General features: G+C 37.0%; 1 protein-coding gene across 6 annotated transcripts; it reads right to left on the minus strand.

Annotated features, from left to right (window-relative positions):
• Positions 1 to 206: 206 nt before the first annotated feature.
• On the minus strand, positions 207 to 22,755 carry LOC132313671 (uncharacterized). 6 transcript variants are annotated; one of them, XM_059812562.1, is made up of 16 exons: positions 22,626 to 22,755; positions 20,674 to 20,743; positions 18,600 to 18,701; positions 18,372 to 18,486; positions 17,967 to 18,233; positions 17,557 to 17,816; positions 14,560 to 14,713; positions 13,265 to 13,374; positions 13,081 to 13,168; positions 4,770 to 5,098; positions 4,604 to 4,685; positions 2,872 to 3,058; positions 2,451 to 2,757; positions 1,479 to 1,587; positions 1,200 to 1,379; positions 207 to 724 (listed from the first exon to the last, which is right to left on the minus strand). In XM_059812562.1, exons 5-16 carry the CDS (start codon positions 18,132 to 18,134, stop codon positions 548 to 550), a joined length of 2,151 nt encoding a protein of 716 aa, XP_059668545.1. In that variant the 5' UTR covers positions 18,135 to 18,233; positions 18,372 to 18,486; positions 18,600 to 18,701; positions 20,674 to 20,743; positions 22,626 to 22,755; the 3' UTR covers positions 207 to 547. The 6 variants fall into 6 exon arrangements, with proteins under 6 accessions (XP_059668545.1, XP_059668543.1, XP_059668542.1 ...); XM_059812560.1 differs by having other exon boundaries at positions 2,451 to 3,058; positions 18,372 to 18,417; XM_059812559.1 differs by having other exon boundaries at positions 2,451 to 3,058; positions 18,372 to 18,481.
• Positions 22,756 to 25,101: the final 2,346 nt, after the last annotated feature.

Raw genomic sequence — 25,101 nt, forward strand, 5'->3', positions numbered from 1 at the left:
ATGACATTAGAGATATTGGTAGAAACCAAAGTGTTGAAGATTAATCTTGAAAATCTAGAGATGTTGTATTCATTTATCTTATGTTAATGGTCATACATGATACTCCTTATGAAGAGGGTCAACAAAAGAATATTAGAACTCTCCGCCCCGGGGGGGGGGGGGGGGGGGGGGGGGGGTTCATCCCCTCTTTTCTGTAAGCAACCAAGAACCAAAACAACAGCCTCTATGTAAATTACCTTTCGTACTGTAGAAATAAAAACATTGTTTAGCCCAATTCTGAAGTTTTCTTTGTGCTTCTGATAGTGGCATCACTGTATCAAAACCCAACACTGGTATTACAGCATCAAAAACAAACATACGGGTATCTGATACTATAATATGGATGCAACAAAGCAGCAGGAATAACTGGTTCATTTTCACACTCCTCATATATAATATATGCCAGATTTTTTTATCTCGACTAGGAAGCATCCAAAAACGTTAACCAGCAGAGAAGCCAAGGGGTAACACTTGGAGGATGCATAATTACTTCTACTCAGAGAACACCTCAAGCAGAAATGGATGAATTTGTCTCGGCAAGAATTCGGCAATATGCATTGTGCTCTGTAGTGTTCTTAAAGCCCGGAATAAAATCAGAAAAGAATCTTAGCACTGCTGCTAAATGTTGGGAGTCCTTAGAAGTATAAGCCGCTTCAAGAAACAGTGAAGGTCGGACACTATTGACCTGAAATCCACCCCCATACTTATGTTAGAAATCCTTAAATTTTTGGTAACTCATACCAACAACAAAATATAATCTGTCCAAACATTTCGCGTGTTGGTGAAAAATCAGAGTAGTTGTTCTCCCTAAATTAATAGCAAGGCCGGATTTTTTTAAACACCACATTAATTTTCAATGCAGAGTCACATAAGTGTTTATTGTCTACTTAGGTATGTGTTATAGAAAGGTTTCCAAGTTTCATTAATCCAACAAATAGAAAAGGAGAGATTCCCCCAATTTATTTCCCTAAATATCCAACAAGGCATAATTTTCAGTAAACAAAATTGACAATAAGTAGCAAATGTGATTCGTAACTAGGCTTGAAAATGAGACAATAAGAACGATAATAAATCTAATTTAATGGAACTTTTTGAAATTCAGATAACTTAAAAAAAATTCAGTTCATTTCTTATATCAAAGAAAGCATAGCAGTAATTACCTTATTTTTTCGTGCATAACGTAAAGCTTCAATATAATATCCATCTTGCACTAGTAACAAAACATAATCATGATGTAACGTGAGTTGTCTTAGCATATCAAGACCTAACTTCCTTATCTGGAAATTCTGACGACCTGACTCCAGAAGTTGCAATGCAACTTCTTTCGAGGGTTCAAGAATCTGTAACAGAACGGATTCAAATTTGAAACTTATCATAAACACAGCAGACTTTCATCAAGCCCAAGCACAAACACTTTATAACAGAGAGAGTGTGTAAACCTTGTTTATAACGAATAATCCTAGTTCTGTATATCGCCCGTTGCGGGCCAACAGTTGTATGGTCAACACATAAAGATTCGGATGTACTTTAACTTTTTCCAGATTAGCACTGTGAAAACAGAAATAGCAAAGAAACAACGTAAGGGACCACCAGAACAAAAGCCAACTATTTGGGTTAGCAAAATGAAAATATTATCAATGTTTGTAAACATCAAAATATTGTCAATGTTTAAAACATCTTCTAATTTATCGCTATATTAGTCCACCTGGACCAAGTGGCTCACCACGTTAGCGACCATTCCGTTACATATCTTGAGCTAGGTTCAGTAGCCCACCAGACCAATCTACCTCAGCACTGATAGCTTGATCACATTCTGACCTGGCCCAAACGGATCTGTATACCCCTGCCTTATTTTTTTAATACACAATATTTTGTTGTAATTGTAATTTTTTAAAACTGGCAATTAAACAACCTTTGTTGCTATTTGACCATGTACACACGTCTGCTTGTGTGTGTATGAAATACATATTGGCATGGACCTGTCCCAATTAACCATTAAAACAGTTGGTGGCTTGGCAGAGATTTGGCAGAGCCTTGTTGGAAACCATTTACTAATATGAAAAAAGTCAAGTTCCTCATATTCACTTTAACTCCTTAATAGATTGAGAGAAGGGGATATAGCAAAGATTATAAAGGGAGTCCTTTCACGCGTATTCATGTTCCTGGTTATAAATGCTCAGTACAGTGGCTAACATAGGCTCGGCACTACTGTGAATGCAAAGCTCCACTATCATATTTAAATTCATAATAATATTAATAGTGTTTCTTAAAATAGTACCTTCAACCAAGGGCTGTAGCCTAGTGGTACTTCCTCACCTTCCAAAGTAGAAGTCCGAGGGTTCAAGTCCTCATAGACGCAAAGTGGGTGTGTGAGTTTCTTGTTGAGGTAAATAAATAAATAAATAAGGTACCTTCGCAGGAACTCAACAATGATGGCTACCAAGTAGGAACAATCTCCTGACATCTCTTCGTCAACAACAGCAAACACAAAGCTGTGCATCTCATCTGATGAAATTGCCGCAGAGACAACTTGAGACTCCTGCTGCTCAGAGACATTAGCATTCAACGGATTGGTACCTGGTCGAAGAAGCTTAGAGCGTAAATCTGATGGATGTATTTCAGCTCCCATCAAGTTTTCTCCATCTGTTTTACCACCAAAAGAATGACCATCATGTGAGTTGCTTTTCTGCTGTTCAGAGCTAGCATTATCCTCGGAGTCTGAAGCCGAAAAAGAACACCTATTAATAGATTCATTGTCCCCACCAGCAGATTCATGTGCGATGGATTTTCCAAATGCATCTACCCTACTGGTGGATTCATCAGCAATAGTACCAGGATTATTCACAGGTGGAACACCAGAAGGTGAAGTCTTCTCTGCTTTAATTCCCTTGAAATAACTGCCCGTTTTGATTGAATACGAGTATGAGGTAACTAATACATCCATTGCCCTAGCAACCATGGACACAGGTCTTCGCTCCAGAATGATAGTGCGAGCTATTGCCAAGCACAATTGTTTAGCCTGAAACAGCAAGTGGCATAGCATAACTACCAATTTTGAGTTCTATTTTAAAATAGTTGTGTGCACCGAACATCTTTAAAATGGATATTGGGACACCACAAGAAGAAGAAAAAAAAAATTGTTCCATTTAGTGCCACACAAGATTTAAAACAAATTCATTCACTACAGACATGTTCATTGTCATTTTAATTTGATGGATTCCATTTATTATATATATTAAATGGAGACACTTGAGAAAATGGGACACCAAAACATATTATTGAGTGTGTGACCTCTTTTAAGTTTACTTGGGTTACATTCAACATTCTTATCATCATTTTCAAAGACGGTAGCACATTTTCTTAAAGAACTCCATTCAAGATGATAGATACTTTATGCTCCATTTGGTAGGAGGGTAGAAAATAGATGGAAGGGAGACGGGGAGGGATCGATGAGGCATCCCTAGGGAAGTGATTGTGTCTCCCCTCACTTTTGGTTTGGTCGGATGGAAGAATTAATGGAAAGGATGGACAATGTGACACCTTATTTTGTTTGGTTGGAAGGGAGGGGGGAGAGTCTTTGTAATTTTGTAGATAACTGAAAGCTAAAAATGGTAATTTATATTTATAGACTAGTTTTTCTATCTTTCCTTCCTCTCTTCCACCTAATTTTGAGCGGATGAAAAAACTTGGGTTAAGGAGGGATGCTTCATCCCTCCTTGCTTACTTCCAACCAAACAAGGGAAGCTTCTTTTATCCCTCTCTCTTCCATCCTTCCTCAATCCTTCCTTCCAACCAAACATAGAAGCAGAGTACATGAACGAACGAGGCCATTCAAATTAAAGGGCCATCCAACCAGGCCCTACATTCTTTTATAACATTACAAACACATGTGCATCCTACTGGGGCTTGAAGCCTACACCTCTCCCTTTGGGAGTGGCAGGAGATACAACTTAAGCAAACAGCTTGAATCCAACCAGGCCCTAAAATTATTTATAAGCATTACAAACACACATGCATCCCTACATGTACAGAATCATGTAGATGAATCCAAGAAACAATACCATTCCATTATTTCAGTATTATGTCAAGTAATGATTTCAATTTGTTGTTAATGACTTGTCCTAGATGATGGATTTGCCCCTCCAAGTGCTTTCATCATCGTCCTTGCCTTATTACCATATGAATGGGGTGGGCAAACTAACGGGCCAGTGGCCTAGCGGTATCAGCCTCTTACTTCCCAAAGGGAGGTCAGGGGTTCAAGTCTCAGGAGAGACATGTGTGTGAGTACCAACTAGGAAAAAAAAAACAAAGAAAAAAAGAATGGAGTGGGCAACATGAATTCACTGTCTAAGAGCATACTAAAATTTAAATGAGATGAATCCAAGAAACAATACCATTCCATTATTTCAGCATTATTTTGAGTAATGATTTCAATTTGTTGTGAATGACTTGTCCTAGGTGATGGATTTGCCCCTCCAAGGGCTATTTATTCCCATATGAATGGAGTCGGCCACATGAATTCACTGTCTAAGAGCATACTAAAATTTAAATGAGATGCTATTACCTTATTTGCTTCCAACTTCCTTCGCTGCAAGAACTCTAGCACTGAGGGCACTTCTGAACTACTGGCAGAAATAGCCTGCGAGGTAAGGGTGATATTTCATTGCAAGGAAAACAGATGACTTAATAAGAGAGAATGCAGAAACCAACAATCAGAACTTGCCTCCAAGTCCAAATGTATTTTCCACAACAATCCATTAGCAACACTGCATATAAGATCTGGAACAAGAAAAGCCCAATCATCACCATAAATAATTGCTTCATTTTTACTCAAATCTTTTGCTTCTGAACTCTCGGAATCTTTTATGCTCATCTGCGAAGACGAAGCACTGGGCCTAGCAAAACCTCTCAACAATAGAGGAAGTGGAGCAGATATAGGTGCTCGGGAATCTGCGAATATGTCATACAGTATAACAACCTTTGCATCCACTTGATGAACAAGCAAAACATTGTCAACCACACTCACAGCAATCTTGCTGGAATAAATGGGCAAAGAACCCTGAAAATAAAAATTATATTAGAAGAGGATTGAAGAAGAGGAAGACTGGACTATTAAATACTTTAATAGTAATGTCATTAGTCAATTTAATACATTAATTGCTTGAGGTCCAGCAGTGTGGCTTCACAACCAAAAGCACTACCACAACAAATTATTTATGTACAATTCCATTCAGTTTGAGTTATTACTAAAAAAATAGAATTTTAAGAGAACAAAAAAATGCAACAAACAACTAGCTCAGTTCATCCAAAAGGAAAACAAAACCTTTGTCAGACTAACATGAAACATATTTTTACTACGCATTACTTGCAAGAAGGTTTTTTTACTGTGTGGGTGTGTGTGTGAGAGAGAGAGAGAGAGACAACTAAAAGTAAATCATAAAGCGTGGTGTAGCTTTTGGGATGCGTTCCCCTCTTGAATGCTTTCTAATGTATCTTTGCTTGTCAAACACATAAAGTATATCATAAAGCTTGAGCATCGAGAGAGACCCCCAAGGGAGGTCTAAAACCTACCTAGAAATTATATAACCAAGAAAATCAATATAGCAGTCAAAAATTAAATATAGATAACTACGGATCTGAAGTTTTAACTTTCAGACCAGATTTACCGGAACAAAAAAATATATATATATATAACTTTCAATCAGATTAAATGCCAAACTCTTTCCTTCCACACCATCCACTAGAGGTTGAGGGAGACACTTTCAATTTTACTTGCAGGAGGGCATGTTCTAAATTGACTTAAAGAAATATATTTAGAATTTATTAGGCTAAAGAAGAATGAAAATATATAAACATAAGATAGGGAACAAAAGATTTTTGTAAAAGAGAAGAGAAACAACAAGATAATGTTTCCTTCAATGAGAGACCATTAAAAAAAAAAAAAAAAAATTGAAAGCTCCTGTGGACAACTACAGGATATAAAAACTGACCTTGCAGATAACAAATGTATCAAAAAATGCAAATAAAACAGTAGGAAAAAAAATAATAATAATAAAAGTGCTTGGTCACTTGCACTATTTTGGAGAACATTTTTGTCCAAATAAATGTACAAAGAAGAATAAATGTACAAAGAAGACAAGCAGGTAAGGGAAAAGTCTTCAATAAATTAACTTGAGTTCCAAGGAAATTCATAGGATTTTACTACCATGTGGGCCGGTCGCATAGTTAGGTTGCTTCCTCCTCTTAAAGAAATTCCTTCATCCTAAACAATCTTTTTGAATAATCAAATCATCAATTCCACCATTAGTCATTGTTAATATTAGAACTTAGTGTTGGCAAAATTTGTCACAAAAGCCAGTCTCTTTATTTTTATTTTTAGCTTTTGCTTAGATTTTTAAAAGTTAGTTTAGTTAGTTTGTGGTGGTACCTATATCCAAGACCAGAATCAGAAAATAAAGATACACCAAAGGGCAAAAAGGTAAAATCAACTCTTGAATAACTAACTCACTGATTAGAGTTTCATGATCACATTATCATTTTAGGACACAATGCATACACATCTTCATTCATAAAATAAAAAATAAAAAAAATTGTTCTTAATGCATTAAGTTATTTTTGGAATTAACATATATTTAAACAAGGAAATTTTACAAAAATAATAAGCCTCGATGGATCTGTTGACAGATTGAAGCAATGCGAATGTAGCTCGATGGATAGATGGATCGATCAAACTGTGCACGGACAATTTTTGGAAACTGCTCTAAATCAGAATTCTAAAAGGTTTAGGTTTCCTAATCTGATTATAACTAAAAAACCTAATTCCTTTGGACTCCAGCACTATATAAAGATCTCTAGGCTCTCATACACATACACAGTTACAGAGAGATCTATACACATACACAGTTACAGAGAGATCTATACACATACATTAGAGAGAGATCATATATTTTTGTTTTCAGCATATTCATCTTGAATTAGATGGTGACTTATCATTTGGAGTGTTGATCATCATCTTGTGCAGCTTACAACATCGTCAACTGCTCTAAATCAGAATTCTAAAAGGTTTAGGTTTCCTAATCTGATTATAACTAAAAAACCTAATTCTTTGAACTCAAAGCACTATATAAAGACCTCTAGGCTCTCATAAACATACACAGTAACAGAGAGATCTATACACATACAATAGTGAGAGATCATATATTTTTGTTTTCATCATCTTCATCTTGAATTAGATGGTGAGTGATTTTTTGGAGTGTTGATCATCATCTTGTGCAACTTACAACATCGTCAACACCAAAGTGTTTCTACATAACAAACATACAACCGGACAACTAGTGGCTGAGACTGAAACCACTAGAGAAGCAGGTTCATGAGTAGATGACGTAACCAAGCGAATGGAAAGCCTAGAGACTTTCGGGAGAAAATTTGGCGTCATCTGTGTTTAGGGGTAACCAGGGGTTCGAGGGCCACTGAACCGTTACCCTAGTTGTAATCGTTATCTTATACAGTGGATTTAATTTGTCTGGATCAGGTACTGTGGTTTTTCCCTTCTTAGGGTTTTACACGTAAAAATCGTGCATTCTTGTGTGGTTGCATGATTTAATTATTTCTGCTCTCTATATTTAACTGATTCATATTGTTGCATTCCAATAATACCTGTGACAAAATAAAAATCAATTATTGTTAATCTATTCTACAATCTATATCTATTATGGGCCTAACAGTCATGATAATTCATAGTAAAGAAAAGCATGTGCTATGCACATGCCCCCGACCACATCCTACACCTCTCCTTGGTTTCAGTTATTTACTATTCTATCTTCTAGTCTCTTCCACTTTCTCCAGTCATCCTCACATTGCCAAGTGGCAGCATCCTGGAGAAAGACATACCACATGGACCAAAAGGTCATGGCTTGTTATGATAGTGAAAGTAATCATCCATTGATATTGTTTCTTTAACTGCATTTTTGTTTCTTCTAATGCGATGAAATACCACTTAAGCTAGCAGCTTGCCTAACTGCCAACCATATTTTTTTTTTTTGATACGTAAAGATATCATAGAAATCACTCAAAAGGGGAACGCATCCAAAAATAACAGAACAAGGCCAAAAACAGGCCTCTAAGCCCTCAAAGAGGCCCAAAAAAAACAATATCCTCTACAGATCTATAATCTCTACCAGAAACTCAACAAAAAAGAGTTGAAACAATAGAGAACTTAGGGAAAGAAATAGGCCTCTCTATGCCATCAAAATATCTCCTATTCCTCTCCAGCCAGATGCACCACCACACACAAAGAGGTTTAGCCCTCCAAGCATCACAAACATGAGCCCCCACAGAATACCCCCTCCAAGCCTCTACAAGTCCTTTAGAGGAACGAGGCATGACCCAATGGACACCAAACAAACCAAGTATCAAGTCCCAACAATCTTTGGCAATGGAGCAATGCAAAAGAAGGTGATCCACTGTCTCCTCATCCCGAAGACACATATAACACCGATTGACCACCAACTGATTTCTCCTTCTCAAATTGTCTTGGGTTAAAATCTTACCCAAAACAGTGGTCCAAGCAAAGAAGGTCACCTTGAGAGAAGCCTTGGAGCGCCAAATAGACTTCCACGGGAAAGGCCCTCTGAGCTCCACTGTGAGACACCTGAAAAAGGAACGAACATCAAAGCGACCTTGCGAATTGGGAGCCCAAATCCAACCATCAGAGTCTCCAGCCAAGACACCCTACCGATACAACACCTCCAACAGACGAGTGGCATCCTCAACCTCCCAATCCTGAAAAGGACGCTTGAAACGAACATCCCAAACCAGACTCCCGCTATCAAGATGATAACGGTCGAACACCCTGGCTGCCTATCCGTGGCAATCCTGAAGAGCCGTGGGAAAGCGAGAGCAAGAGAAATGTCCCCACACCAAACATCCTCCCAAAAACTGATCCTTCTGCCATCCCTGAGTCTAAAGCGAACATGAATGGAAAAATCCGCCCAGCCCTTCCGAATACACTTCCAAACCCCCACACCCCTCGAGCCACCCACCTCAAGAGAGCACCACCCTCCTCTGCACTCCCCAAAACTGCTCGCGACGACCCTCCTCCAAAGCCAATGTCTCTCCACCCCAAATCTCCACAGCTATTTCCCCAGGAGAGTTTTATTGAAAGGCACCAATCGACGAAGATCCAATCCTCCATTACGAATCGGCCTACACACTTGCTCTCACCGAACCAAGGGAAACTTAAACTCCTCCCCTCCCCCCTCACCCCCCACAGAAAGTTACACTGTAGACGCTCAATTCTCTCAGCAACAGAGACAGGGATCTGAAAAAGTGAGATGAAATATGTAGGAAGACAAGAAAATGTACTCTTAATAAGAGTGACCCGCCCTTCACTTACGGTCTCAAACGATGTAGAATGCCATTTTCTTCTTAGTTTGGTCAGCCAAGAACTTCGAACCAATCATAGACTTTATTGAGATAGGTCGGATTCCCCCTCCGAGAACCCCCTTGAAGAGATACTGCTTCTTCCATCCCGCCAACCTCCTCTCAAACCCATCCACAACTGGATCCCAAACCCCCACACACCTCGAAGGAGCCCCCAGGGGTAACCCTAAATAAGAGATAGGGAAAGAGCCAGTACAACATCCAAGAATGTCAGCGAACAAAGCGATCTCAGGAACCTCCCCAACCGGCACCAACACACTCTTGCCAACATTCACCTTAAGGCCGGAAACAACTTGGAACCAAATTAAGACACATCTCAGATACCTGAGCTGGGAAACCTCCGCATCACAAAGCACAAGCATACCATCCGCAAACATCAAGTGAGAGATCTCCAACTGACAAGCGGCGTCCCTACCCAACCGGAACCCTCTCAGAAAACCCAGCTCAACCGCCTTCCTCATCAACCTACTAAGGGCCTCCATCACAAAGAGAAACAAGAAAGGGGATAGCAGATCTCCCTGCCTCAAGCCTCTCGAGCTAGGGAAAAAACCAGTCGGGGCTCCATTCACAAGAATAGAGTAACAAGCACTGGAAATGCAAAAGTGAAACCATTTCCTCCACCCCACACCAAACCTCATCATCTCCATCAGGTAGAGAAGGAAACTCCAGCTCACATGGTCATTCGCCATCTCAATATCCAATTTACACAAAAGGCCAGGTTCCCCATCGCGCAATCTGGAATCCACACATTCGCTAGCAATGAGAACCGAATCCAAAATCTGGCGACTTCCCATAAAGGCATTCTGAGAGTCAGAAATCACCCCATCCAACACTTTCCTCAACCTAAAAGCAAGGACTTTGGCGATCATCTTGTAAATGCACCCCTGGGCGAACGTCCCCCCCCCCCTTTTTGGGAATAAGGGCAATGAAAGTAGCATTCAAGCTCTTCTCAAAAGACCCCTGGATGTGGAAAGCATGAAAAGTACCCATCACCTCCCCTTTAACCACCTCCTAGCAGTCCAAAAGGAATCTCGTGGTGAACCCATCTGGACCTGGGGCTTTATCCCCGCTACAGCTCTTCAAAGCAACCAAAACTTCTTCTTTAGAAAAAGGCACCTCCAATCCCAAGCACTCCTCAGTAGAGAAAAAAGCCCCTCAAGCAAAGGTCTCCACCCTGCTAACTCTATGAATAGCTTGGCATAGTACCCAGCAATACCTCTGCAAACATCCTCCTCCTTGGACAAAATCTCTCCTTCCACCCGAATCCTCCCAACATGATTGCCCCTTCTATGAGCATTGACCAATCTGTGATAGAACTTCGTGTTTCTGTCGCCCTCCTTAAGCCATAAAGCTCGAGATTTCTGCCTCCACGAAATCTCCTCCAAAATAACAATCTCAGCGAACTCCACCTGACACTCCACCGTCCTAGCCTTCAAGGAATCCGCCAGGACCCCTGACCGTCCATCCGGTCAATAACCGCAATCTCAGAAAAGACCCGATTTTTCCTCCAAACAAGATTCCCAAAGACTTCTTTGTTCTAAACCTTGAGACTTTTCTTCAGGAGACGCAAGTTGCCTGCGAGCATATGACTAGGGGTACCAACCACCCCAAACCCAACCCACCAGAGACGAACCCTATCTAGAAAACCTTCAACACGAAGCCACATGTTCTCAAATCTGAAAGGAGAATGCCTACTACGCAAACCGCCACAATCCAACATCAATGGAACATGGTCAGAGATAGGGCGAGCCAAGGTAGCCTGAGCAACATCAGAGAACTTCTCCTCTTAATCGCCTAAAACAAGGAATCTATCAAGCCGAGAAAGGGTAGGAGGGGACTGTCCACTGGACCAAGTAAAAGGACCTCCCTCCAAGGGCAAGTCAACCAACCCGAAGTCATCAATAAAGGCTGAGGAGGACTCCATATCGGACGTCCACCGACCCCCCGTCAATCTCTCAAAAGAGGACCGCACAACATTGAAATCCCCACCAATACACCACGGCAACAACCATTATCCTCCCACAGAAACGCAACGAATCCTCCGTAGGCCCATAAACACCAGAAAAAACCCAATGAAAGCCATCTTCCACCAACAAGAACACACTAGAAATAGAAAATCTCCCAATCCGAGAATCCACCAAAGACACCCATTTGTTATCCCACATCACAAGAACACCACCCGAAGAACTAAAAGCATCCAAAGCACACCACTCCATAAATCTCCCGCTCCAAAGACTACACATAATCAGCTCTGTCATCAAAGCAATCTTTGTTTCCTACAGACACACCACATGAACACCCCATTTTCGAATAACCGACTTCACGACTTTCCTTCTCACCGGATCATTGAGACCCCGGACATTCCATGACAAAATTTGTAGCTTCATAGGGAAATAGTAAAAAAGCCCACCCCTCTCCTCCTCCCACTATCCCTCTCCCGTGAACCCCTATTTCTTCTTTCACATGTAACCAAATCAGGAGTGATTCGCCCCTCCTTCACCCCTCCCAAACTGAAAACCACCCCTACAACCCATCCTCTCCATCTTTTGAGAAAGAAGGACATCATGGAACTTATTCATCGCCTCCTCCATTCTACCCTCGAAAGACACACCCAACAGAGAGCCCACCTCCCCACCTTTCTCTCTCAACCACTCCTCCTCCAAACCTTCCCCTCCCTCAACAGCCGAAGGCCCATTCAAACACCCCCCTTTCAGTCGAACACAAGCCAGGGGAGCACACAGCACAGCATCATGTTCCAAATCTTCCCACTGCACCAAATCGAGTTCCCCAACAAACAAAGAACAGGAATCTCCCTCCCAATCCTCAAGAACCGAATTGGATGGAGAGCAACCAGCCATCGGAGTCACAAACTCCTCATCAGAAACAAGGCCCTGTGGCTCGCACTGAAGACCTTTTAAAGCAAAATGAACCCGCAAATCATTAATCAAGGAAGCAGCAGTAGCGTTGTCCAATTCAATTTGAACATCACGCCCCTATTTGAACCTTGCACCTCCCCCTTTGGAGTTGCAGGAGATACCCCCACTAAGCTAATAGTTGGTGGTACAGTCAAAGGACACTTCTTACTTGGGTTAATTCAATGCATAGAGCTAATGAGCGATTGTAACTAAGCCACTGCTAACTTGGGTTACTTCAAAAGTGCACGGAGCTACCAGGAGAAGATGATAACCAGATTCCTAATTGAAATGTACAGGCATTGGAAAATCAACAGACAAGATATGGCATGGAACATTTCATAAGGTGAGCACATATAAAGTACTGTCAAATACTAAGAGTCATGCTAACCTACTTATTTTAGAGGTTAAAAGAAGGCACTCATGTGATTTCAGATCATCATTCATTTTGCAATTGCTCAGAAGTATTTTCAAATTTACGATCAGAATTCAAAAATCTATTGAAAAATACATTTTATCAAAATGCAAACTGGAAAGAGAAACCTGTCCCACTCATTTTAATGAACCCAACAAATGCACATTTGACAATACTTCCACCATATTTAGTCATCATTGGAACAAATTTCCAAGCATTGTACGTAAGTCGAACAAAATATTGAATTAGGAAGAAATTTGAGCAAGATTTCACCTGCTGTACAACAGCATCGCGGTAGAACCTATACGAGTGAAGTAGCATTGCAACCCTATCGATTTGCAAGCAGTATATCCTACCATAGCTGTGACTCGAGAAGAGAATTTGGTATTACATTTTGGACAAAAAAAAAATTAACTTTGTTCACAAGAAATGTAAGAAAATAAATATAAAACCTTACACAGTCACAATATGGACATCTTCAGCAGCAAGGACGGGCTTACTGTTCGCCTCAGATTTAGCCATTGCCATCTCAAACCTTGGCAAGCGAATAATTCCTGCAGATGAAAGCTGAAAAGAAGAAACGTAAACTATGTAAAAAAAAAAATGTATGTATTATATATATAAAAATTAGTCATCCACTCCACTCAAGTCCCATGTGGGGAAAGTACTCAGATCAAAAACCACACATACCCGGACCAAAACATACCTCAAGAATCATGGAATGGAAAACTCTCTCCCTGACAAGATCAAAGATTTAATATATACAAGATTCTATTATTATTTTTTTAAGGAGGGGGTTGAATGAGATATCCATATTTGTGAAAATAACTTGAATTCACAGCAGCACTGCATTGCACCAACTGGAAGTATATAGGTGTAGATGGTTTCATCATAGTGTGGTTTTCTTAAAAAATAAAAGAAAGAGAAAAATAGAAAAAGAAAAGAACAGCATATCAGATTGGAATAAATGAGTAACATGAAGGTTTTATAAGGGGGGAAAAAAGGTGTTCTCACTCCATTCTTGACCTCAGGAACTACAAAAATCTCTATGCGCAACTAAAATCTGATGAGACATCCTACCCTAAACTATTTACTTTCTTATCCAAAATTCAATATTTAGCAAGATTGGCCGAATTTAATTTAATTTAAGATAGTAATTGACCTTTTTTCCTTTCAGCTGCTAAGGTTTCAGAAACAGTTGTTCATTATGCTCAACCATGAATAACTTAGATGCAACTGCAAATCTAGATGAGAAAATAATTACAGCTTAACCTAATTAAACCAACATGGTACGTGTCTGGAGATATGCTTCATAATACATTGAACTTGAGCTCACTAGTTGTCCGAAATGAATGAAAACAACACACTAAGCTCAAAAATGCTTTCTCATACAGCCCTGCTCAAATCCTACTTTACATTACTAATACTAACTAGAAGGGGATATTCCTTGGTATAAAGGTAAAAGCTCTGGCTTCAAAGCACAAGAAAGTTTGAGAGCAGCCCCTTCCTGCAAATATATAAATATATATATATATATATATATATATATATATATAGAGAGAGAGAGAGAGAGAGAGAGAGTAATATAGTGGAGTGACGACCTTTTCCACACTAAAACCACAAAACACCACAAAGATAAATACAGTGGAGTTCAACAAAACCAAAGTCTTGACAATTAATTTTCTGAAGCAAATAAAGCCTAGATGAGAAAGGATTTGAAATTTTGGCCACAAAATAATCAAGTAGTTATACCTGATATCCAGTAAAACTCTTGCATTGCATTCCTGAAGCTAGAAGAACCAAGCGGCTTTCATGTGTGTAGACATACCAACTCACATTAAATCTCTTTGTCTCAACCAAATGAAGCGATTTCAGATTGGAATTGTAAGAAAACAAGTCCAGCCCGCTGTAATCAAACTCCATTTCAGTGGAACAAGTACAAGTCTATAGAAATTTTAATGAGTTCTGGGAAAAGTTCATCGAACAAAGAGAGACTAATTAAAAAAACCAACAATATAAATTGAATACAAATAAAAACATTACCAATCACATGCAAGATTCCCCAAAATGTTCTTGACATAAAATATTCTGTTAACCAACACCATCTAATCTATTATCTCTTATCTCCTCACCAATGGACGTCACTCCTAATTTTTCTCACTTTCATTGGTAATCCTATCTCTACAAGGTACTTTGACCATCCATCTTAACATTCTCATTTCCGCTACATGAGGGCGTTGCTCCTGTTTCTTTTTTGAAGCCCAAACTCTGCACCATAAAGAATAGTTGGCCTAATAACTGTCATATACAATTTCCTTTAAATGTATTTGTGAATCTTTTGTTGCATAAAATGCCACTAGCCTGTCTCCATTTTCTCCAGCCTAATCCAATTCTACTAGTTATATCCCTATCTATTTCTCCATCATTTTGTATTTATTGATCCTAGGTATCGAAAGTGATTATTATGAATAATCCTTTGGTTTTGAAGAGTTATCATTATATTTAAAAAATCTGAACCTTCATTAAATTTACAGTCAATATACTCTTTTTTTTTTTTATAAGTAAAATTTTATAGAAGCGCTCAAAAGGGGAACGGAACCCAAGAGAAATACACAAGACCACAAAGGGCCTCTAAGCCTTCAGAGAGGCCAAAAAATCAACAATCTCCTCTAAAGATCTATGATCTCTCCCTGAAACCCAACAAAAAAGAGTGGAAAGAATAGCGAATTTAAGCACCAAAATCGACATCTCCTTCCCATCAAAATATCTCATATTCCTCTCAAGCCAAATACACCATCACACATAGAGCGGCATAGCCCTCCACGAATCCTGAATGTGAGCCCCCACAGGGCAACCTCTCCACGCCTCAATCAACCCTCTAGTGGATCCAGGCATAACCCAGAGAAGTCCAATATACTTTATTTTAGTTCAACTAATATTCAATCATTTTTATTCTAATGCATATCTCCACATTTCTAATTTTATTGCTACGTTTTCTTTAGAGGTATCCTCTAACAATATATCATCGACAACTAACATGCACCATGGAATGATCCCTTGGAAGGCTTTTGTTATTTCATCTAAAATTATTGCAAATAAATATAGATTCAACATTCATCCATGGTGTAATCCTATGTTTATAGATAACTCACTAGTCTTCCCACATATAGAACGAACTGTAGTGTCTGTGTTCATATATTATCCTGAATAATTTTCATTATTTGCATAGGAATTTGTATTCTTTGTAAGCCCATCAAATTATGTCTCTTAGGGCCTATCAAATGTTTTTTCTAAGTCTATAAAAACTGTATGTAGATCTCTATTCTTACTCCTATATTCCTCAATTGATTTTCTTATTAGGTAAATTGCTTTTATTGTTTATCTTCCCGGCATAAACCCAAATTGGTTATTGGATATTGTTGATTCCGTCCTTAATCTTTATTCTATCACCCCTTCTCATAATTTCATTGTGTTGTATAATTCATCAATTTAATCCCTCTATAGTTGCCACAATTTTGTATATCCCCGTTATTTTTGTAAATTAAATTGGTATTATTATGTTTTTCTCCATGCGTCAATAGATACATAATTCCTACCATTCCTAACATTCTCCATTCCTCGATGGTTAATTGTGTATTCCACTTCCTTATGGTAAATTTTATCCGTCATTCCTATAATAGATTCAATTTCACCTCTTCCTTATTTATATGGGGAAGGTGATGCTGGACTGGTATGAATTCTGCAATCAAGTTGAAGTAGAATAGAATAAAAGCAGGGGATGAGAAGGCAGAAGATGAGATAAGGCAAGAAGAAGGAGATGAGAAAAAAATGGAGGAGGAAAGAAGGCAGATTGAAAAGGAAGGCTGGAAGGCTGGAATGCTGGATAGCTGAAGGGTTGAAATGAGCAAGAGCAAAGCGGGGTAAGAAGGGAGAGAATTCTAAAACCACAATAATATTCCAATAATCAAAGCTGAATATTTTGATTACATAGTAGCCTTTATATAGAGAAGATCATAACCAAAATCTAAAAACCCTAAAATAGAAAAATATGAAAATAACCCTAAAACAAAACATTATAAAAATAACAATAACAGAATTAAGTATCACTAATTTACAAAAATTCATATTTCTATTTATCTTGCCCCCTTCTATGATATTGGTGAGAGTCATATACAGTTTCAGATCTCGAGTTGCGTCTTGGTCTCCATCAGATTGCTAACCAAGGCATGAGTATTGGTGACATTTGTGTTTCCAACTCCTTGTCAGTTTCACAAAGGTTTAAATGGATATCATGGCATATTAGTAAATAGGACTATCCATCTCAACTCTAACGAAGTCCAAAATTGTTTCCAAATTCAAAAAATATATCATGGATTAAATGTTGAGAGAGAGAGAGAGAATAATATTTTGTGTCATCATCAAAAGGTGTTCTAGCTAAACCACATGCATAGAGTTCATCAGGCGTCAAACACAAGAAACATAATGCTAAACTGATTTGAAAAGAATGATCAAGGCATGTGACAACTGACAGGTACCAACTGAGATATGAAACCAAACCATCAAGCAGATTAAGGAAGTATTTTCCCAAAACCACATTTATCTAGAAAAAAGAACATTCTCTTAACAGATCATATATCAATAGAAGATGTAATTTTTTCTAATCAAGTTGAGATATCATATATTTAAAATAATAATAATAAATTATATTAAAATTTTCTAATATAGTTGGGAAAATTTTCTAGTGCACACCTGGTCTTTACAAATATAATATCACAGGTTGGGCAGTCTGTCCAAAAAAATCCAAGAATGCTCTCTGACTCAGATCTGCATCCCTGACTAAAAGTATCTCCGGTTTCTCTATTCCAAAACAGAATCTCATAATTAGAACGTTGAATAGCTAAAATCTTTGCATCTAGAGAATACCGGATTGATAACACTGGCCCTTCGCTTATTGAGTCACAGGTGGGAGCAACATGTGGAGCAAAGGGAGCGGTTTTCCATGAGAAAACCTAGAAGAAAGAAGGGACTCGCACAATTCAGTTCAAACGGTACAACTAAAAAACTTACATGCTCAAGCATTTGTCTCGTCACTTGTGGAAAGTTAATTGTTGATCATGCAAATGCACTGAAAGTATTTTATTTATGATCTATCATATTACCTGATCAGATGTTGGCGAGAGTAGTAACTTATTCCCATCATCATAAAATAAACCTACTGATCCAGGAATGCTGCATCTTAAAGGTGGAGACTGAATATAAACATGTGACAAAGCGCCAGATCCACTGAAACCAACACTAAGCTGAGAACTTGATGCTTTCCCAAACATGTTTCCTAGTTCCAAACCTTTCAACTAACTCAAATGTTGCGGAGCTTAGAAAGTACCACAGTGGGGAAGCCTATACCAAGCTTCAAAGCTACAATAGCACTGAAGAAAGGGAAAATAAAAAAATAAAAATAAAAAAAGGGAAGAAAAAATTAGGGTGGCAGAAACAAATGTGAGAGGGACAGCATATCATTTCAGATGAGCAAAAAAATATTTTTTTATAAATGATGAATATCAAACCTTTTGTCATGCTCAAATTAAGATCTCTGAGCCATTGGAATTGGGCCTGCAGTGTTCAGTATAAACCTCGAGATATTTATGAAAGATGGACAGGATCTTAAATTTTTCGTCTGAGCTATAATGCAAAAAGAAAGAGATAAATGCAACTTTTGGTCAAAAGGAAAGAAACAAAACACCAATACCAAGAAATTAATTTCCCGTCGCATATGATAATAAAATAAATCATACCACATTCTGCATGCAAGTCCTTAATGCAAGAAATTCTTTTAAACACATATCTCGTTCAACTTCTGGAACTTTCGCGGCAACACAACTCCCATAATCTTTTGCCTGCACATATAGAGTTTATAATTGCAATTTCAGTTACAAGGCATTAAGCACTTCTATTCACTTCTTAACAGCAATTCATGGTAAAGAACCCTAGTGAGACATGAAAACTCAAAATGCAAAATAGTAATGGACTAAATAAAGAGAGCTGCATAAACTAAAAGAAGACAAATATATATAAGTTATTAAAAGTGCAAAATATATAACTCACAACGGAGCCAATGTTCAAAACTTCAAAAGATTCACACAGCTTATCACATCTTCATATCTCGTGCATATAAAGAGACGCAATTCTGGTTTTAGATGCAAGCACAAACTTCAACACAACCCAATAAAGCCTTACACCAACTACTGTGAGACTATTACAAGAAACTTATTTTACCATTACGTATTGTGCCTCTATATAGTGCCATACTTTTAAATATTTAATTAGCCCATACGCTATTTGTCTTTCCTTACTACCTCAACCTAGGCCGATTTCAGTCTTTTCCCTTACCCTAGAAATGCCCTCAATGAGGAGTACATTAGTTTTCTGCACTAGCAAACATGAATATTACAAAATGTGACAAACACTGTCTTAATTGGTTTTTTCATCCTTCTACCTCCTCGGTCCAACTTCTGATATCTCAAAAATATTGTTTATTTGTTACCATATCTTGTCTATCCATAAATGCATCTCAACATACACATATTGTTTTCACTAATTTATAAACACGTTACTTAGTTGCCCAACATTTGTTCATTGAGGCATGGTTGGTGTTTGACTGTTTCATGAAACTCTCTTTTCAGCTTCACAACCTAGGAAGAACGGACACATCACCTAGGGGTGCTCTGGCTGTATCGAACACGCGGACACGGCTATAAGTGTCCTAGAATTTGAATATTTTATTTTCTGACTGGACACAACAATGACACATTTGGGACACTTACAGGACACGAAGGGGTGGTTTTGTAATTATTTTTAGAAAAATGGGATTCAATGCAATTTAAAATATATTATGGGTTAATTAGAAAAAGAATATGAAATTTTAAATAACTAAAACAATAAGTTATAAATTAGTGATTTTATTCATGATTATATGGATAAAATAAGCAAAAATGATTTTTTTATACATACAAATGTGTATTATATTATTAATTTTTTACTTATCTCTACCGTTTTTGTGTCTAATGTTTTTAAGATTTGTCGTATTGTCATGTCCGTATCGTGTCGTATCTATATCTTGGGTCCGTATCCGTGCTTCCCAGTTCACAACACGTCACTTGCACAAAAACCTCAAAACTATTCGTCTGTATCACTCATCCTATTTCAAAGTTGATCCGCTAATCTCTACAATATCAAAGCCTTTTCCCAATTACTTGGGGCCTATGTTTCCACTCTGCTCTATTTAAGGTCATAGCATCAATCAACCACATGCTATCATATCTTTCTTTACTAACTCTACTTTTTGGAGGAATTATTTGGTTTCATGATGGATAATTGATAATTCTATTACTTGGTAATTAATAATAATTAAATTTTATATAATAACATGAAATATTAGAATGTAAAAGTGCATAGAAATACAATAATTTATATAGAAAAAAATTGATAGTAATCCAAATCTTTTTATGTCATGTTTTCATCAATGAAATTCTAAGTCATTAAATACATAAGGTGATTTGCCTGTCTCATTGACATTTATTAATGTCTCACCGACCTTTAAATTTATATATTAATTTAAAGAATATTAGGATTTCCTTTCCTACTACCTTAAAGTAAAGTTAAGGGACATTTTATAGATATATTGTTAATAAATCCAAGGTTCATGTGGTGCCCTTATAATATTGAGCTAAAGCTGCTCTACGCAATTCACTAAAGGAATTTAACTCCAAGTTAGCTAAAGTTCATATATGTGACTCTGGAACAGCAGATGCTTAATTCCAAGAACAAAAGGAATTTAAAAGGAAGACTTAATTGAGCACAATAACAGACCTGTGCTGCACAATTCACTAAAATATGCTTGAGTTTAGAAGTAGGGTTCTTTTCTTTCATAGTTGCATACCTGAAAAGAAATGCCCCGGAAGATAAATACATTGACAATCATAGCTTAGAAATTTATTAGCATATCTACTAAGGCTCAACTCAACAAAACCTTATTCCGACATTATATGTTAGCTATATGTATCTTGTTTCACTATTCCAATTTGTCTAGCCATAGATGAAATGTTACCACGGTCAGCATATATAATGATGATAATGGGATTGCATGCATATATTGACAAGTGAGGCCGCTCCAGAAATGGAACTAAAAGAGAATTCTGATAGGTTAAGTGTCATTCAAATTTAATAAAAACAAGTGATCCTTTACATCAATATGATATATGATAGATGTTTTAGCTAAGATGATGTTAACATCTTCATTGAAACTTCCTGATTCCATTCTATGTTGATAATTTCAAATGTGAGAATCATAAGTCACACAGTTTGCCCATAGAGTTTAGTCTTGGAAGAGAAAATATAATTGGATTGTCCTTACATTTGTCACACTAAAATTAACCATTTGAAACTTGTCTTGTCAACAAACATACAAAAGCATTGAGAGGATCGCCAAAAATCTTTTTCTTATATAATTTTAATGTAAACGTAAACAAATTCACCTTCATCTTTCTACAATGCTAAAGGGAATGCATGGTAACTAGTGCATAGACAACTGGTTTGTTTATATGAAATGTGGACAAATGATGTCACATGCAAAATTGATTTGACTGTTTTGCTTGTAAGGACTAAGGAGGACCAATTTGGTTCAAGTCCAAGACAACAAAAAACTAGGTATACCATTTTGTGCAACACAAGATTGTGAGCAATGACGCGACATGTGTAACCTATTCAATAGTCAGGTCTTGTTAAAATTGATATGCTACCAATTAACTAGTGAAAACACAGGCCTACCATTTAATCAGTTTAAATTATTATAAAAATAATAATAATAATTGTAGTCTCAATTAAATTTATGTGATATCTGTGAAGTAAAATCCTAGAAACCAAGAAAAGATTCTATAGCTCAATAAAGAAAAATGGTGTATTCATGCAGAGAGATAATTTAATCAAAGTGGAGGTATGAAGAGTTGACAGATGCATTGCTTTGAGCATTGACAAAATAAATTCTCTCTCTACATGAATACACCATTCTCTCTGTAACATTTGTTTTTGTCCTTAATGGCATCATTGCATAATTATTTACCATGTATTGAAGAATTGGCATTCCTTTTCCATTTGGTTCCAATAGTATTCAGGCATATATACTCCTTTGAGACAAAATCAATGAAAATTGTACAAAACTGTCATATTTGTTTATTGCATTTCAGCCAATATATCACCATAATGGGATCCTCAACTACAATGTGCTCTAGTTGTGACTCGTGACCCGTGATTCTATTTTATCATCAGATTATCAATCTAGTCTCCATTCACAGTTTCTCTTTTTATTGCCAAGGAATAGATCTCTTTGAAATGTAATACTAGTAGTTAGCATTATTGTAATTACTATATATTAATGATTACCAAACCCTCGTCTTATGAACAAAATATCAAAAGTAAATGCATTGGAATAATCAGTTTGGGCGCAGAATAAAATAATAATAATTCAGTTTATTTTCTCAAAGCATTCTAAATAACCTCATTCCATTTTAAACAATATTTTTCACATATTAGGGTGATGACTCCATTTGGCCAAGTTTCGAATGCAATCGGAATCCAAATAGCATCATTTGACATGTGCAGCCAGCAGAGTCTAATTATTTGTGCGCAGAGAAGTAAAATAAATAAATTAGGGTTTCGTAGAATTCGCTGAACAGCCTAATCAAAACCTAGAGAAAATTCTTCGTCTCAATTGCGGCAATTAACAATGAAATTTGAACAGGAAAGGTCAGAAATGAGAAGCATACCTTGTGTTCTGATCATTAATGGAGACAAACACCGAAAAGGCAGAGTTTATCTGTCGCTTGGGATTAACAGCGTATCAAGACGAGTTGCAGGACAGTGAGGACACTACCAAACGGTCTTGCAACAAGAGAGAGAGAGAGAACGCTTCCTAACAGGCTTCCTGGTCGTGGGCTCTCCCCATCGTTGACTCGGCCCACTTCTAGAGTACCATTATCAATGGCTTGGGCTGATCGTTCCTCTGTGTCCAGCCCACTCTTGTACTTGTGGTGTGGCCCGTGTGGGTAACTCATGCTAAAGTAAACCAGTATATATGGGTTGGGTGGGTCATATTGCGAAACACTCAAGCCGTTGCAGTTGGTATTATAGGTGAACCAATTTGTGCCTGGTCCAGATGGGCCCGAGTGAGCCTTTCCAGGTAGGCAGACCATTGCAAGTTCAAGTGGAGAAAAATATTACAAGTGGGACTTGTCTCACATCTAGAACCTGAGCTCAGATCGATTTTTTTACAGATTTAGACAATCATTTTTAGAATTATGGTTGAGTATGGGTTGAAAAATCTCAACCCAAATTTAATTAGGGATAGGTTTGAGTTGAGATGCTAACAATGCATAACCAATCCAAACCTGAATTCTAATATTATTTTCATATATATTTTTAATTTTAAAATACATTATATATAATATTTAAACTATAATTATTTTTTTTTCCTTTTCAACTTCCTTCTTAAATCTTAACTTATTGTATGCTAACATTTTGGATAATTAATTTTTTAAGGATTTATTTGTAATTTATTAAAAATTTACAAAAAGTCTTTTAAATTTTTTTTTTTGTTTAAGAATAATTTAATCTAAAACTAATTCAAGATCATATTAAACTTTCAGTATGAAGATTAGCTATATGAGTAACCCGAATTAATCCGAATTTTTAATCCAGAATCTAAATTAACCCGAGTTCGAAACCTGAATTTAAAAGTAGAAATATGGGTTAGGCTCGAGTTGAGTAGTTAGAATTGAAGATATGGTTAGGGTTGGACTTGGATTTAGCATTTTATATGGTGAGTAGGTTTAAGTTATACTTCAAACCCGCCCGAATTGCAACCCTGCTCGCATCGGATTTAAATGAGAAAGTAAATGGGATGTTAGTCCCACCGCCCATTACAAATCAAGAAACTTAGAGATAATAATTTATTCGTGTGGTCTATTATAAATCAATTTTAATGCAAAAATTTAACGACGATCTTTTAAAGTTAGATATTTTTTTAAATCTCATTACAGTTGTGACAAGAGCATCTCAATCGAACTTTTTCTATAAGAAAATGAAATATTTAACGATTGATTTTTACCCAACTATACAACCCACTTAATGTACAAATTAATGATTATCATAACTACAAAAACTGACGGGTTTGTGTAGTTTTTTTCTATATGCCTATTCACAGCTACTTTACTACTCCTATTAAGGATAATTACAGTAAAAGAGATGTGGTCAATCTTTTCACTGCTATAAGTTATAGTTTTATTTGTATTTTTTTTTGACCTTGTAACGTAGAAAGTCTATGTTTATTTGAGAGAATAAAGTGCTTGTGTGAGTTTTTTTTTTTTTTTAAGAAGTATATTTATATATATTTAAAGTTTAATAATCAATTAATAGTCCCCCTTTCCGCATTTGAAAGGAAGTGGAAAATTTTGAAGTGCAAGTGGGGTTTGTTTTGATAAATGCAATCATGTTTTATGCATGATTTGGTTAAGGTTTTCAATTTGTAATTAATGACTCAAGCATAATACATCAACCTATCTTGACTTGTGAGTTGTGACAATTGATAGGAAATAACCAGACCACTTGGCTGCAGATATACCTATCTTTCTAGAATTGACAAGGATTAAAAACCAAAATTCTTATAATACATGAAAATTGCTATATTACAAGGAACCAAGAAAAAAGGAAGAATAAAAAAATAGTGCTATATTGTAAGGAACCAAATTTATTTCCCCAAGTCACCTAAACTGTGTGTGTATATATATATACATATATGTATGTATGTATGCGCAGTCACATTTAAATAAGTTGTGTGTCTATCATATTGAGTTTACAGTAAAGCTTTCCATTAACAAGTGGCCATCAAGGACCCTACTACTCTACCCATGGGAAGAAAAAAGAAATTTATGTGTGGAGGAAGTAGTGCAAAGGAAGATAAAATCAGATGGAACACATAGGAGAGTACTTGTTTGGGACCACTACTACCATTTGATGCCAAACAGCATTGGTTATATGACCCCCCAAGTGCCTGGACCTAACTCCGTATTATCTGTATATACACACACACACACACATATATATATATATGAGACTTTTCAAAAAGTACTAATGAACAGCTGCAAAATTTGTCTAGATATATATCCGTATTATACTTTGCTGGGAATAGGTTTTTTCATAGGAGGATAATTAAATTAGTTTGAAACCATGTGTATGTGACAGAAT

The sequence above is a fragment of the Cornus florida genome, unplaced genomic scaffold (assembly GCF_030987335.1).
Source record: "Cornus florida cultivar Cherokee Brave unplaced genomic scaffold, ASM3098733v1 CherokeeBrave_3.0.0_Hap2_Chr06, whole genome shotgun sequence".
Lineage (NCBI taxonomy): Eukaryota > Viridiplantae > Streptophyta > Magnoliopsida > Cornales > Cornaceae > Cornus > Cornus florida.